The sequence below is a fragment of the Crinia signifera genome, chromosome 11 (genome assembly GCF_055691185.1).
Source record: "Crinia signifera chromosome 11, ASM5569118v1, whole genome shotgun sequence".
NCBI lineage: Eukaryota > Metazoa > Chordata > Amphibia > Anura > Myobatrachidae > Crinia > Crinia signifera.
Window position 1 is genome coordinate 40,004,218 of NC_139227.1, and position 17,051 is coordinate 40,021,268.

A 17,051-nucleotide genomic window follows, 5' to 3' on the forward strand; every position below is an offset into this window, starting at 1 on the left:
GTTTGTGTGTGTATGCGCGCATGTGTGTGTGCAAAAGGGGAGGTGGCTGACAGAGAAAATACCACAGAAAAAACTTTATACCTGGGTAACACCCTGTTGCACTGCAGGTGTGGCAGAGAAATATAGATTGGGATGAGGGTAGTGTAATAAAGCTGTCCAGTATGTGTGGGCTACATGTAAAAGCAGCAAGTATTTACCCTGCATGCAAACATAATACACATACATATATATATATATATATATATATATATATATATATATATATATATATATATGTATATACATATATAGTAATTATGACCCTGACAGTGCAGAAATGTTTTTTAAATGTCACTTTACTCCCAACTCAGAATCAGCAAGTAAATCGCCATGAGCGACAGTTCCCAGGTAACTACACTGTTGTGATGGAGTATATACTGTATAGTAATATACCAGTGGCCCAGGAACCCTCCATCTGATGTTTCCCTATAATAATAAGTGCAGTCCCGGGCATCTAATGTTTAGTTTGATATTTTACCATTTTATAGACCATTGCAATGGCCCTTAAGTAATGCAAATATTACTGTGAGCGAGCTCATAAACGATTTATATATATATATAGCTATCAGATAGCATTTTATCTACGGTACTAACTGCACGCAGGGGCCCATCACCCACTCATCGTTTTATGGCGCTGGAAAGCTGGAAAAATAAAGCACTTTGGAAGCAGATTAATTGGCACAACTTCACAGCACACGGAGGTAAATCACAAAATTGGATGCTTCTAAAGTGAATTTTAAAAATGTTCAATTATTTTAATGGTTCCCTCTACTTTCTTTAAGCTCCATCATTAATTTAAGTGGGGTGTACAGGTGGGGGGCGAGCGCTGAGAGTAAAATCCCTTGGTGGAGCGGCCGCAGGAGTACAGCTGCGCAGTTTCCTGAACGTTTTGGGAAATTCAGCTTCATACATTTACATGAGAAATGCATTATAGCAGAAAGCGCAGAGACTGGCGGTTAATAATTAAGATCACTCACAGGCGATGTTCCTACGCATAGGAAACCTGGAAAGTGCTGCAGGTGCACGATTTTGTGACAGCGGAACATGAACAGATCATATTTACCATAAAACATGCATCTCGACTGGCTGACAACCTGCATTATGACACGTATCCATAGGTTTGGAAGTGTTACCTGTTATTGTTCTGGAACCAAATCAGATCTAATACACTTTGGGTCATTATTGGTGATATAGTTTGCTAGGTAACTGCTATACTGTCTCCTTCCGCCCTAAAACCCGGAACTCCTATTAATCTCGCCCTTACAGAACATGATGCCGGTCTGTGAACAAAGCGTTCAGGAAAACGGCGCCTTTAACCCAAACGAGTCCGAGAACCTTCAATGGTGCTATAAATAAGTAATAAGATCTAAAGAGCGGAAGATTTGTAAAGTAGGCTAAACACAGTTCTACGATACCTGTTAATTATTCAGGCAGTGAATGTTTTGCCATATCCCGGTACAATCTCCGTGTACATATGTAACCTTTATCGGCCGGCACTGTCGGCAGCCATAACCCAGATGCAGAGCTTTCTGCATCCTCGCGGAAGAGGCAGACACTTTGTGATCCTCTGCGTTCTCAGGGAACAATATATTCAACAAACCCAGGAGGACAAACAGCGATTACAGAACAGTATGAGATATATTTATTATAATCCCATTCCAAGTGTGACATACCAATTTAGGCATCAAAGAAATTGAAAATAGTGATAGAATAAATCAGCGGTTTTACATTTTTGGGAATAAAGCGGGGCGCCTTTTGGGGAGGAAATTAAGAGGTCATAGAGCCAGGGCAAAAATTAACCTTCTAATTAATTTCCAGGGCTCGAGAGTGGTGGACCCTTTTAGCATTGCGAATACCTTCGCTGATTACTACTCACAGCTATATAATCTCAACTCAGACCCACTTACTTACCAACCCACGACAGCCGACATAGATAACTTTCTGAACAGCATCAATCTCCCTAAATTGGACTCTGAGACATCGCTGTCTCTATGCTCTCCCTGGTCCACTTCCGAAATAGAGGCTGCCATCGACTCTTTGCCACGAGATAAAGCCCCTGGCCCAGATGGATATCCCTCCACCTTCTATAAATGCTTCAAGTCAGAACTTATCCCTATACTGTTAACTGTCTTTAGTGATACTCGGAATCCAAGGGTTTCCCTAGGGAAATGCTTGAGGCGAGAATAGTGGCGATCCCCAAACCTGGTAAATCTGCAACCTCGGCCCAGAACTTTTGCCCTATAGCCCTTTTAAACACTGACCTTAAACTATACGCTAAATTAGTCGCCAATCGCTTGGCACCTCTGCTTCCTGCTTTGGTGGCAGCCGATCAGGTGGGATTTGTCCCGGGGAGGCAGGCACCGGATAATACAAGAAGGGTTTTTGATATTGTGGAGTACTGCAATATGAACCTAGAGCCCTTATTGCTGCTTTCTCTTGACGCTGAGAAAGCGTTCGATAGGCTCCATTGGGGTTATCTTAGTTCGGTACTGATGCATTTTGGGATAGAAGGTAGATTTTTGAATTCCATACTTGCCATGTATTCCTGTCCTTCAGCAAGGGTCTTCGTGAACGGCTGCCTGTCCTCTAGCTTTAATATTACCAACGGGACCAGACAGGGTTGCCTCCTGTCCCCACTAATTTTCGTTCTGGCTATAGAACCTTTGGCGGAAAAAATTTGGACAAACAGCCAGATAGTGGGCCCAGTTGTGGGTGAGATTCCCCATAAAATTTGTATGTTTGCGGATGACATACTTTTATGTCTTCTGGATCCTGAGAGCTCCCTCCCTGCTCTACACGAGACTCTGGAGGAATATTCCAAAGTATCCTTTTATAAGCTTAATACCTCTAAGACAGAAGCCCTCCCACTGCATATCCCTCCCGCGGTAACTACAGTATTAAAAGACAAATACCGATATGCCTGGCAGAACAAATCGATTAAATATCTGGGGGTGCATGTAGCTTGGGATCTCAATATTATAGATTGTAATTTTATCCCTTTACTGAATGCTTTTGAAAAGCTCATTACTGAATGGTCCATACACGAGATCTCCTGGTTAGGTAGAGTAGCAGCGTCAAAGATGGTCTTGCTACCTAAGCTCATGTATTTGTTCAGAGCTATCCCTCGGATCCTCCCTACTTCTCTTATTTGTAAATTCAACGCCTTATTTTCTAAATACATTTGGAAGGGTTCCAGGCCCAGGATCTCCAGGGGAGTGCTCTCGCTACCTAGGGACAGGGGAGGAGTGGCCTATCCGGATATCGAGAGATATCAAATGGCTTGTCGGCTTAGTCAAGCTAGAGACTGGTTCGCGCCGCACTCCCCTAAGCCTTGGGTGTTGATAGAACGCTCTTTCTCCCCAAGACTGGGCCTAAACGACCTATTTTGGATTCCCCCTCAGGTCTCCCCTAAATGGTCTGGCCCTGGGACATCTATCAAAGCTACTGTAACGGTTTGGCATAAAGCTATCACTGGCGCGGCGGGAGTTTCCCTGCCTGGACCCGGCCTGTCACTTAAAGCTATGTCGAGACTCATTCCCAACCTGAAGCTAGACTCTTGGATAGAGGCAGGAATAGTGTCCCTTAGACAGATGTACCTCGATGGTAATCTTTTACAGTTCTCTTCTTTACAGGAGAGATATGGGGTACTCAAGCAGGACTTTTATAAATACCTTCAAATACGGCACTGGTTGTCATCTTCATTTAAAAGTACCACGGCCAGCCCCTCCTTCCCTAATTACGTACTCTCTTATTTGACTTCACAGAACCATAGAGGGGGTATTTCAAGATGGTATAGATACTTGGTTACTAAAGGGAAAAAAGGTAAATTACCGGCCCAGCTGAAGTGGGAGGTGGATCTGTCCACTACCTTCACGGAGGAGGAGTGGGACGCTTATTCTCTACTCTGGCTTTAAAATGTCTAGATGCCTCCACCACTCTGAGATGTTTTACAGGTTGTGCCACAGAGCGTACTTCACCCCCCAACGGCTCCACGAAATCTGGCCCACCGTCTCCAAACTTTGCTGGAGGGGCTGTGGCAGTGTGGGTTCCCTGTACCACATCTTCTGGGAATGTGCGTTAATACGTCTGCTGTGGGGTGAAGTGTTCTCCCTTATTAGTGATGATTTGAGATTTAGTATCCCTTTGTACCCAATAATAGCTCTCCTACATCATTGTACACAGCTTCCCAAGGGAGACCTATACATTCTTCGACACATTCTGATAGCCACCAAAGCTGCCATAGGTCAACTTTGGAAATCCTTAGATATCCCTTCCATGCCACATATAATTTCTAGTATACATAAGCATTTTCTATTCGAGACTTCCAACGTTAAATATACATCTTCAGCTTCGTCAATACACCTCAAGTGGTTTAAATGGAGTGAATATAGGGAGTCCCATGGCCTTCCACTGTCTCACACAGACACCGCAGACCCAGCAACCCTTTTATCTCCTCCGCACTCTGTGGATGACGGCTCTACTTAGGAGCTGGATGTCCCCTTATGGCCCCCTGCCTATTGGACCTCTCCGCCTCATAACTCACCCCGGGACCCTTTCCTTTTCACCCCTTCCCCCCTTTCTTTCCCTCTTTTCATCTTTTATCTTCTTATTTTTCTCTCCTCTCTTTTCTCCTTTTCTCTTCTTAACTCATAAATTTAAAACCTGTCTTGTATGTTTCACACCCATGTAATTGTACTGTCTTTTTACAATTTATTCAGATATTTTGCACAATCGAAACCAAACATTGGTTACTGATTCTATTGGTATATGTGGTCAAGACTCAATAAAAAGTTATTATTGAAAAAAAAAAAAAAAATAGTGATAGATCCACATTAGAGAATAAATATCTTATGTGCCAATAACTTCTCACCTGCAATCTGTCCACGTGCACCTTGACACCAGCCACGTTTCCGTTTTTAAACGATGCCAGCATGTCTAGAATGGGGTTAAATCGGCTTCCACTATAGGGAGAGAGAGAGAGAGAGGCTGGTTATAGGTTATACAGTTCTGTACCACTTCCAGGTCCAGTCACTCATACTCGGTACTGTACCGGATGTTGTCCTCCCGAATCAGCACCAAGAACAGGGGGCGTCCATTCATCTTCCAGTACTGCCTGATAAACTGCAGAGCGTTCTGCCGAGAGACAACACCCAGGGATCAGCGCAGAACATAGAACCATATCTGGATGCCAGCACATAGGACTACAGGCCCCAGCATACTCTGGCGGAGAACAGTACCCAGTGATCAATGCCAAACATATAACTATACCAAGGCCAGACATATAGGACAACAGGTCCCAGAATGCCTGCATACTCTCCCCGGCAATGGCACGGTTCCTTGGCACGATGAAGATGTTAAATGTTTGCACACATTTTCCAATCTCTTACTTTCATTTGATTTAACGGCCGTTCCATTTACTTTATTAATCCCAGTAATTGCAATTGTTCTCTGCTAAATTCTCCCAAAATCATCAATTTGAGTTAAAGGCAGAATGAAAGCCATAAATGTAGAATTAATCTGGTGGAGAAGAGTTGGGGCTTTATTTCAAGTAAAAATAGCTTTTATTAGAAAAGAACTAAAACGTCTGCACAGGAGAAAGTCAATTAGCACAGGATGGTGTATTTCCTTATGTATCTTATCTAGAACACTATGTTCTGTACCTGTTTGTCACAACCAAATTCCTGGTGTATATATACACAAGACCTATGCCGGTTGGTACGGGGGAGACCCCCGCCGGCTGGTACGAGGGAGACCCCCGCTGGCTGGTACGGGGGAGACCCCAGCCGGCTGTTACGGAGAAGAAACCTGCCCGCTGGTATGGAGAAGAAACCTGCCCGCTGGTACGGAGAAGATCCCTGCCCGCTGGTATGGAGAAGATCCCTGCCTGCTCGTACAGAGAAGATCCCTGCCACCTGGTACGGAGAAGATCCCTGGTACGGAGAAGGTCCCTGACCCCTGGTAAGGGAGAAGATCCCTGCCCCCTGGTAAGGGAGAAGATCCCTGCCTCCTGGTAAGGGAGAAGATCCCTGCCTCCTGGTACGGAGAAGATCCCTGCCTCCTGGTACGGAGAAGATCCCTGCCTCCTGGTACGGAGAAGATCCCTGTCCGCTGGTACGGAGAAGATCCCTGCCTGCTGGTATACAGAAGAACCCTGTGGCTGGTACAGAGAAGATCTGCAAGATGCCTGCCCCAGGTGCCAGATGACCGATAGCCAGGATTCCATCCCTACTTACATGGGCTATTTTCCCTCGTCGAGGTCCAAGACCACCATAGAGGGAGAGTAGAATAGGTGGCGAGCGCAGCTTGCCAACGAGCCTGCAAGGGGCTTGAACACACTTGCCCCCCTGTTGGGCTCCTGATGGCGGAGAATCCTGACTTTCAGTAAGTTACACCATACCACCTGCACCCATGGTGCAGTATAGGAAGTAATCAGTACAATGCAGAGAACTCAATGATTACCCCCTGACTGGCACACAGCAGGGGCTGGGGTGCAATACTTGGGGACAGACAGAATAACATGACATAGAAATCAGGTGCAGATAAATGCAGACCCATCTAATAATGAAGAATCCATATATGGACTATTCTCTGAGAGCAATAAACCCACATTGTACAGATACTGTAAGTAAACCAATAGCTCCTCTCTGTTGTTATTTTGTCACTTGTGAGACCGATGGAGCTGTAAATAATTCAATCAGACTAATTTCTTTAATTATTTAGATGTTGGAAGCAGAAGTAAGAGAGAGTGAGCGTCCCTATTTGTCACACTTTATGTTGGCGTGCAGAGTTGGGGTGTCATTTGCAGACTCCTTGAGAACACAGTGTGAAGGCTGGATAACTAGGAGAAGGCCCTGAGGTCTGGTCGGAGAAAAGATTTTATATGGGGTGACATACTGTATCCTCTGCTGCAAAAACATGCTTACTATCAATGATATCTCATAGTATCAGGATATATACCCCTCCCCCATGCCAATTGTAGATTTTTCAGGGTATTTGTGTACTATCACGGCGCCCATCGCATCGCAGACCATATTGCATGCGATGCGACGCGATATCGGCCGATGTTGTACAATGGCATATAATTTTAAAATTGTATGCCATTGTATATGGCATACAATTCGATGGGATGCGATTATAAATTGTATAAGCACCCTAATGGGTGCTTACAATGCTTAAATGCACCCCGACGCCACCCCCCCAGTATAAACGTGAAACCGAAGCGTGGCGAGCGCAGCGGTACGCGTCCTAAGACCTTTTCATATCCCCACTATCCACGTCAGCGTGGAGTTGATGTTATAAAGTGTGGCGAGTGCAGCGATCCCCGTGAGGGGACGCGGATACCTTCACAGGTATCCGCATCCCCTTGCGGGCTTCACAGGTATCTGCGTCCCCTCGCGGGACTCGCCACACTTCGGGTTCGCTGCGCTCGCCGCGCTTTATAAATTCAACTCCACGCCGACGTGGATAGTGGGGGTATGAAAAGGTCGTAGGACGCGTACCGCCGCCCCTCGCTGGCTCGCTGCGCTTCGGGTTCACGTTTATACTGGGGGGGGGGGGGGGGGGGGGGGGGGGGCGCGGGGAAGTGCATTTAAGCATTGTAAGCACCCATTAGGGTTTGTCAGGCCACCTGTGGCTCTATAGTAGGAATGAATGCAGCAGGTTTGTCAGGCCACCTGTAGATCTATAGCAGGAATGAATGCCTGTGGATATATACTGTACTAGGAATGAATGCAGCAGGCTTGTCAACAGGTTGTACAAATGCTGATATTCTAGGGGTGTCCTGGTCAGGAGAGATTGGGAACAACTGCACTATTACTATTGGAGAGTTGCTAAGACTCCATAATGAATTTGCTTATTGGATCAGCGCACTGGGAAGACATTGTGGTGGGTACAAACCAATGCCCCATGCGGTTTGATGCTCACTAATCACCCGCGTGGACTGCTAAGCCGTTACATTACAACTTACCCACTGCATATTAGACGCTTCTTATTAATTACTATGGAATACATTCCCTCTGTTCTGTGGATAGAAGAATTAAGTCTTTTGGAAAACTCCTAATTAATTACCTTTTTAATTATTGCTGCTGCATACTTGCCCTTGGGAACACCAGTGTTTAATGTGTTTTATCTATAGTGAATACATTTACTGCGACTCTGGAAATAAATTGCTTTGGAACTTACAATATTGAGTTTTTATATCTTTAATGTATCCGTCACATATTAAAAGGGGGGGGGGGGGGGGCGGGAGAGATAGGGTGTCGAGTAGTACACACATTGCCAGGGATGGGGTCCTTCCCAGTGAGTTATGAATTGGCAGTACTATATACTATAGCCTCGCTTTTTCTGATAGTAATACTGTACCTCGTCCTGTACAACATACTAGCTGTCACCACTAGGGGCAGCGCCACATCTCCTGATACTGTATGCCCGAAGTGGTTATTACATCGCTGTACATTAAACGCATCCTGCCATTTCCCCCTTACTTCCTCTAGAGAACCCTGAATGAAAAACACTTTAATATGCCAAACAAAATGACATCAGCGACTGATTAGCAGAGTGCACAAGGAATCCACCGATTTTTTTACATTGTACTTTATCTTGCTGGAGAAGATGAACGTTACATAAAGACCCAAATGGAATGGACATTTAATCCCCAAAAGGGCACAAGTGACGTCCAAAACCAGTATATTCTTAAATCACCTGTATCATCCATTTAATAATAAAATGCCTGTCAGAAATCGTAAAAACGCACATATTACACGGAATTATAACACAGGAACTTTGGACACACATATGTCACCATATGGCTGCTGCATTCCCTGAATTTGGAGGAATTTGAAAAACATAGTTAAATGGCTTTACTTTATAATGCTACATATTAACAGCTAATCCATAGACAGATTATCTCCTAATGGAAGTTCCCTGGAAAATAGACTGCTGTCGGGGAAGGGAGAACCCTGCACCATATATACTAATGTTCATTCTAGCATCCGCCATCTTTTAAAAACCCATGCAGTTCCTCTTCCCTGCCTGGGGTGTCGCTGTCTGCTGTGATGTTTCTAGCACAGGTCTGGTTTGCATATCAGTGCTGATATACAGACCACACTGTGCTAGAAGCACTACCGCAGAAAGCGACACCCCAGGAAGGGAAGAGGAACTGCATGGGTTTTTAAAGATAGCGGGTGCTAGAATGAACACTATATACCACTCTGGAGCCACCTTGTCTGGTCAGTAGCCAGTGAGCGAGTCAGCCCTGCTGTACATGGAAATGAGAACAGAGACCGGAGAGTTACCTGGATGTCGTCAATAAGCAACATGACGTCCTGAGACATATAGAAGTCGCTGAGATCAAACACAATGGGGTAACAGACCACTGTCTTGCCGAGGATACGATAAATCTGTGGGAGAAAAGGTTCAAGGTGACCCCGGTGTATGTACATGATAAGCAGGGTGGTGGAGGAGGAATGTGTTACAGCTTGTAAAGAGAGATACAGCGGAGAGAGATAAAGTACTAACCAGCTCCTGTCATTTTTCAAAAGTGATAAAGTGGAAGGTGATAACGCAGCAGTCAGCTCCTGACATTTTCCAAACCCAGCCAGTAACATGACAGTTACAAGCTGATTGGCTGCTGCATTTTCACTAACTCTTTCACTTCCCCAGGCTTAGTACATCTACCTACTTGTTTGCAAAATAACAGCTATGAGCTAACTGGTTGGTACTGTAGCTCTCTCCAACTTTGATACATCCCCCTAACTTTCTGTTGCAGCTCCCTCTTTTGTGAATGGCGTGCTGTCACCAATACTGTTTGGCGGAGGAGTAATTACCTGGGAATGTTTTCCATGGTTTGGCCTGGGTCCAGGTAATTAGAGTAAAAAGGAAATCCTAATGCTACAGCATACAGTGACACTCTAGAGAAGGGCTGGCAAAAATGGTCCTCAAGATCTATCAACAGTCCACGTTTTCCAGACCGCTCAGCTGGAGCACAGGTGCAGTCATTACCAACTGCCACATTTTCAAACATGCTGCATTCATTCCAAACTGACACATTCTACAGATCCACAGGTGGCCTGGAAAACGTGGACTGCTGGTAGATCTCAAGGACCTGTTTGGCCACCCCTGGTCTAGAGCATTGTGTATAGACACCTCTGTGGCATTAGTTTGGGACAGGCCCTTCCTTGTGTCAGTATGGCCATGCCCCATAATATCTGGGCAGAGAGGAATTACAGTAGGATGCAGTGATAGCATAGGGCGAGGACACAACATGATGCAGGGTTACAGAAATCTCAGCAGCCGTCACCTTTGATGTCCCCAGGCACCCGATCGGTCTGTCGGGTCTTCCAGACAATCCCAGCTTCTCATTCACGCCCAGATGTAGGTAAGCCTGCAAATAACCACAAGACAGGACACATGAGGCACCATGGCATGGACTGACAGCTCACCTCTACACGGCACGGAGCACCCATCGCTCCTAGAGAATTGATAGGCTGCATCCCTCCAAGTAACGGTTCAGCCAACACCCGCCCTGTAGATTAGCACCCTTCTTAAAGAACGGAAGGCATTAGTCTTTTATGTACAGGAGCAGTTTTATAGCAAACTCTTTACTTACAGCCTATAAATAATATAGAGATGTGACGAGTAGAACATGAGGCTTTTAGGGCTCCTGCAAACAGTTTCCAGAGATTAATGTCCGCCACGGCGAGAGAGGAGAACGCAGGGTCATTAATCTTGAAGAACGGAATTGCAAATAAGTAGAATTGTATATACAGCGAGGAAGCAAAACACAGGTAGAGCAATGATCTATCACCGGGCGTTATAAGAAGAGTTACAGGGAAATATTCCTGGCAGCTCTGACAGTATTTACAATACAGAACCGACGTCTACTCAGGATGCAATAATGAGCACCTAATGTTTGTCCGCTAACCAATCTAGAACAATTATTCCCCACAATTCACGTTACTGCTCCGGTTGGCTCTCCCTGACAGGCTGCACATAAATCTTCCCTGTACGATGCAGACAGCAGTAATACACACCTGGAACCGGAAGCGTCACTACAAACTCCGCGGATAATAATAACGTATGGCAGCCGTGGCCTAGGCCAATCCAATTGTCAGGAAACTTTGCAGATTGTATATTTAAATATTGGAAAATTACGGTTCTTTGTGGTGCCAAGGAGCAATGGGGAAGGGTGTGGTGGATTATAATATTATTATCCTTTATTTATGTGGCGACACTAGGAGTCTGCAGCGCCTTACAACAGAAACAGTAAAGAAAGAGACTTACATTACAGAACATAGTATATAAACATTACTTCATCAGTGTAATACCGTAATACTCAAATAAGGAGTAGGGTGACAGAACCAAAGGGCTAGGCCCTGTCTAAGCAAGTTTGGAGATTGTTACATAAATGAGGGAAGAAAATGCTCATAAGGGTTTATAATCTAAAGGGGAGGGAAGACACGTGACAGAGAAGAGCATAGAGTAATAGAGTTCGGATGAGAACTGGAAGGCTGTGATGAAAAAGCGGTTCTTTAATGCCCATTTAATGTTTTGTGGCAAGTCTTGTAGTGAGAGAGTTGCACGTGTAAATTCTTGGTGTCAGAAGTGGGAGGAAGAAATCAGTAGACTGGAAAGGCGGTAGGTGAAGGGAGATGTGGTCAGAGTTGTAATATAGGTTGGGTACCCCTTTAACATCTCTTCTTTGACCCAGGTTATCACCGGGTCTACCCAGGTCGCAGTTCTGTGTAAAAGGGTCCAGTTACTCAGGAATCATACTCTGGTAGCCTGCAGGGTTGGCCGTGGGAAGGACCGGGTTATGGTGCAGTGTGAATGGTCCAGTCTGCAATGTCAACGGATTTAAAGCCATGTTGAAAAGGCTGGACTGGACCCGGCATTCTGCTATATAAAGGGGTATAAGTGGGCCTTACCTGCATGGTGCCCCTGTGGGCATGGAAGAGTAAAATAATTATTTTAAAGCAACCCCCCTTAGTATAGATGCAAAAAATCTGCTAGAATATAGTTCCACCGCTCACATGGAAGCATCCGATCAGTCTGAGATAGATTGCTAAACCCACTACATCAAGAAAAAAATAATTAATAAAAGGCCAATGCTGGATAGGGTTAGTAAATGCTAGTAAATAAATTGACTTATCGTAGAATATTATATATAAAAAATAATAATGAAAAACATAGATATACTATATACGCCAACAAGGACAATAAACATGAAAAAGGTTGACATGATGGATTTTTTTGGGGGTGTCTCTATGTCGACATGGACGCCATATAAGTGCACCGCATTCGTTCGCTATGCTTCAGGCACGTTGCTGATCGTACTTTATTCTTCCCCCAAGCCCTAGTGGATGGCTTTTAAAAATCATGTTGACCTTTGGAACGTGGACTTAAAGTCTCTGTGAAAGTCACACAGTCCCCAAACTGGCTCTGGCTTCCCTGGTTCATAAGCAGCAGCAGAGGCTGCACCACTAGGCTGGAAACGGGGTTCTCATCATCCAAAAATGACAATTCAATGTTCCCTCCATAAGTGCTGACATGTTGGCGAGGGATGCGCTTCTAGGCATTTGCGGATAGTTCTTTATAATTCTAGGTGATGGTGTTTGTATAAGGTTTAGACTAATCTCCTGCAAATACCGGAGATATTCTGCGCAAGCCCCACAGAGCGCAGGTGACACCGGTGTCCTTCCCATCCAGTGACCTCTGCAAGCCTCCTGTGTCCGAGGCCAGTGTCTATAAGGCACCATGGGCGGCGTGTACTAAGCTTCAAACAGCGATACAGTGGAGAGTGCTAAAGCACCAGCCAATCAGCTCTTAGCTGCTGTGTTACAGGCTGGGTTTGAAAAGATGACAGTTAGGGTCTTTTCCACTTGAAGCGGGTGTGGATTATTAGGCTGACTGGCATTAGGTCGCCACCTGAAAAAGGTCGAAATGGTCTAGGTCAATATTGACAACATGTCCACACAAGGAAAAGGTCGGCCTGAGTTTAAGTTTTTCATTTTGGGGTGTCTATGTTGAAATCTACCGACATGGACACTGTATATGCTGCGCTCGCCATGCTTCGGGCGCGGTACCTTGGTGCGCTTGGCACGCTATTATAGTCTCCGTCTACGCCCTCTTGGATCGGGAAGTAAAAACAAGTCCGTTTAAAAAAAAAAAAAAACATGAAAAACTCCTGTTGACTGTTTTAAGTTTCGACTGTTAACATGTATACAGTACCTTTGGCTTTTGTTTATCTTTCGACCATGTTAAACCTTTTTCATGTGTCGACCGAATGCCTGTCAACAAATAGCGGTCAACCTATTGACGGTGACCAGATACCTTTTGAACCTTAGTACATCCGGCCCCATTGTTGTTAAAGTGAATGAACTGTACTCAAGTCAGTAATTTCAGTGACGGATGACGCTGCCGACTGGTACTGATCCAGGCAGCCGTCCATAGACATGAGGACTGTATTGAGATTAAGCTTGCTTGCTCTGGGAAATGCTGCATCATCTGGCACTGACGCACATAGCTAGCGCCTCTGCTGTGCCAGTCTGCAGAGGAGGAGTGTAGCCAAGACTTGGTGTTGGCAGAAGGCTGAGCTGTGACTGGCAACTCTTGGATTTATTACTACACAGTCTCTTCAGTGCTGTCATCAAGGATAAACAGTGATATTTACCCAGATCATCTCTGGCGGGGGGTGGGGTCTCTGTACTGCGCCTATTGGCTTTCTCCCCATGGGCACTGGCTGATTCATAACTGAACTTCTGTCGTTCATTTCAGCTCAAGAATTACCGTAGTCTCCATTCATCAGCTGCCCGTGACAAAGGGAGCGTCTGATCCTCACATCCCTCCGAGCCCGCAGGAACTCACCTGCTAATTCAATGAAGGCTTAGAGATGCCGCATAATGAGCGGAGACCCCTCTTGCGTGGCTAGGAGGAATTGTGGCCCGAAAGGGCTCTATCCCAGTTATTCGCCACGGCTGCTCGTGGAAGCACCAATAAGCAGAACACATTTGAATGCCTTTATATATACCATGATATAACATTGTGTATGTTACCTTCACTAGCTCCTGCTGCGGCCAGATCTGGATGGGCTCCACTTGCTGCGGGGTCTGTGTCTGGATACCGTATGTGTTCAGAAAGACCTGCAGTCTAGAGGAAATGCCAGATATGATTACATTGGTTGTGTTCATACAGGTAACGTGCACCGATGATACACTGTACCAAATGCTCTATACTTGTACTGCTGTCTTGTATTAGGGAAATCACAATATACAATAGTAGGTGCTAGAAGGACAATAGACAAAATTCCACTTACTAAGCACTAGCAGTACTAGAGACTGAAAGTCAAACCCCCCACCCCATGATGTTATAGGGGGGGGGGAAGTGTCAATCCTTGTCGATGAGCAGTTGCGACGGTGGTGTGCGTCTAACTGAACCTCTATGGGGTACAAGGAATGTAAGGTGCAATCCAAGATTTAGGCATCCTGTCACTAATTAAACCCCCCCCCCCCCCGTAAAACTTGTTAGATGCCTGGGGTATATGTAGGCAGACCTGTTCTAGGGATGGCCATCAACCGTTTAACATCGTTGATGGTTTATGGCTGATGTCAAATACTTTTGCCATCGATGGGGGAGAACCAGATGGTTTCCAGACGTTGATGGCACAACAGAAACGATGCTTCATGTTTTATTTCAAGGTGTCGGGACACTTAGCATAGCCCCGCCCTCCAACAACCCTAAAGCCCCACCCCCACATTCTGATTGACCCTGTACCAATGTCCATTCCTAACCTGCCCCTCTCTTCTATCACTGCCTTTCAAGCACAACTAAAGGTACTAGGAGGGGAGGAAAGGATATTATCCCTTGAACATTTCAGACTACAGGGGGGGGGGGGGGAATAACCCAGAATACAGTAATACAAATCTGGGCATGCTTCACCATACCACCCCTTGCAGACACTTACCATATATAGAAAATATAATCTTTAACCAAACATTTTGCATTTGAATCTATATAACAAATGTGAGCGATGCTGTCATTTTTAGCAGATATTTAGCACATATTTTGCAGAGATGTTGGCATTTAAAGGGTTAATTGTGAAAAACAAAAAGCCTTAGGGCTATCAGTATAAAGGTGCCCATACACTGAGGCGATTTGGTCCGATTCGGGCCGATTGCGACCCATTAAATCGGACCAAATCTCCTCTCCCTGACATGCAGTCGGGTCTGATGCGCGGTTCCGTGCACATCTGACCCGACCAGGTGGTCGGAGCGGCTGGCCGTCCGACCACCCGTTCTGGGACCTCCCTCCAGGCAGCGAGGCGGGCGGGAAGCAGGGACGCATGCGATCCATCACAACAGATCGGATGCGTCCCTGCCGAAGGTCCTGGTGGCTTGCAGTGTATTGTGTGTCCGAACACTGCTGCGAGACATCGTAGCAGTGTATGGGCACCTTAACTATGCAGGCATTGTACAGATCTCAGCTATGTCATCAGCTGATAATTACAGAAATAAATAATTACACCGATAGGACAGAGCCCAAAATAAAAACCCAGGCAGACTATTTGTGATGTGCGTAGGTAGGAAATACACTTTATAAGCTGCCCTTGCGTCTGTAAGTAAACGCTGCTCAGTATTTACTGTATGGCTGATCCTAAAAAACATTAAAGAATCCCTGACTCGTTACTGATATATTCTCTTTCAGGTCATTACTGGGGAAAGGTGTGGTCTTACCGCTGGCTCTCCGCTATCAGTGCCACGTGTACCATGGTATCGTTCTCCAGCGGACCCTGAAAGTGAAAGCAATGCCGTGAGGAGGACTATACACACAGGACAACAGTTAGTCACAGAATGCTGAATCAAAAAATAAATTGAAAAATGAACCAATATTGGCAAATACCGGAACATATATAATACACAGCAAATGCAGAGTTTTTTTCACCCTTTTTTTAGATTAGTGCCCTCTCCTGAGCGCTGCCTGCTGGTACATTAGTGCACCTGCGAGCGATAACCATCCCAGACACCACCAGGAACCCCCGACCCTCTCCTTAGCGCTGCCTGCTGATACATTAGTGCACCTGCTCCTGAGAGCGATAACCATCCCAGACACCACCAGCCTCCCCCGACCCTCTCCTGAGCTCTGCCTGCTGATACATTAGTGCACCTGCTCCTGGTACCGATAACCATCCCAGACACCACCAGGCAGCCCCGACCCTCTCCTGAGCGCTGCCTGCTGATACATTAGTGCACTTGCTCCTGAGAGCAATAACCATCCCAGACACCACCAGGCACCCCCGACCCTCTCCTTAGCGCTGCCTGCTGATACATTAGTGCACCCGCACCTGGTAGCAATAACCATCCCAGACACCACCAGCCTCCCCCGACCCTCTCCTGAGCACTGCCTGCTGATACATTAGTGCACCTGCTCCTGGTACCAATAACCATCCCAGACACCACCAGCCTCCCCTGACCCTCTCCTGAGCGCTGCCTGCTGATACATTAGTGCACCTGCTCCTGGTACCGATAACCATCCCAGACACAACCAAGCAGCCCCGGCCCTCTCCTGGATGCTGCGTGAATGACTTGGGGGATTTGTTTTGTGCATACTGCTGAAAACGACGGGTACAACAACAGACAAGAACATTTTTGCATTTTATTATAGAATAATGTACTGGGATAATCCCTCATTGTAAATCAACGCAAGAGCTAAACAGGAACAGTTGAAAGTGCCCATTCTCTAGTGTTCCAAGGACTGGGATTAGAACAAGCCTGAAATAGGAGATTAGCTACTGTATGTGATAAATCTGACAGCTTTAATGTTATTAAATTAAGTTATTATTTTTCCTTTTTTTGCAAACTACAAGATTAGCATCTAATAATGGCACAGAAAGCACTAAATGGAAGCATTACATACTATAAGGAAACAATGCATAGGGATGTGTTATGCTGATAAAAGGCTATTTACAAGTCTAAACGTGCTCACAAACGCACAGCAACAATCAAAGGGACCTGGTATCG

At 45.6% G+C, this 17,051-nt stretch overlaps 1 protein-coding gene across 4 annotated transcripts in view; it reads right to left on the reverse strand.

The window, feature by feature from the left end:
• The window catches only part of LOC146045878 (phosphorylase b kinase regulatory subunit beta-like), a 210,242-nt gene that overhangs the window by 22,550 nt on the left and 170,641 nt on the right, over positions 1-17,051 (reverse strand). For all 4 annotated transcript variants that reach the window (XM_083164989.1, XM_083164987.1, XM_083164990.1 and 1 more), the window contains 6 exons: positions 15,768-15,823; positions 14,091-14,184; positions 10,337-10,420; positions 9,333-9,437; positions 5,090-5,172; positions 4,910-5,000 (listed from right to left, as the gene is read on the reverse strand). In XM_083164989.1, coding sequence (XP_083021115.1) covers positions 4,910-5,000; positions 5,090-5,172; positions 9,333-9,437; positions 10,337-10,420; positions 14,091-14,184; positions 15,768-15,823 — 513 coding nt within the window. The remainder of the gene's footprint in view (positions 1-4,909; positions 5,001-5,089; positions 5,173-9,332; positions 9,438-10,336; positions 10,421-14,090; positions 14,185-15,767; positions 15,824-17,051) is intronic.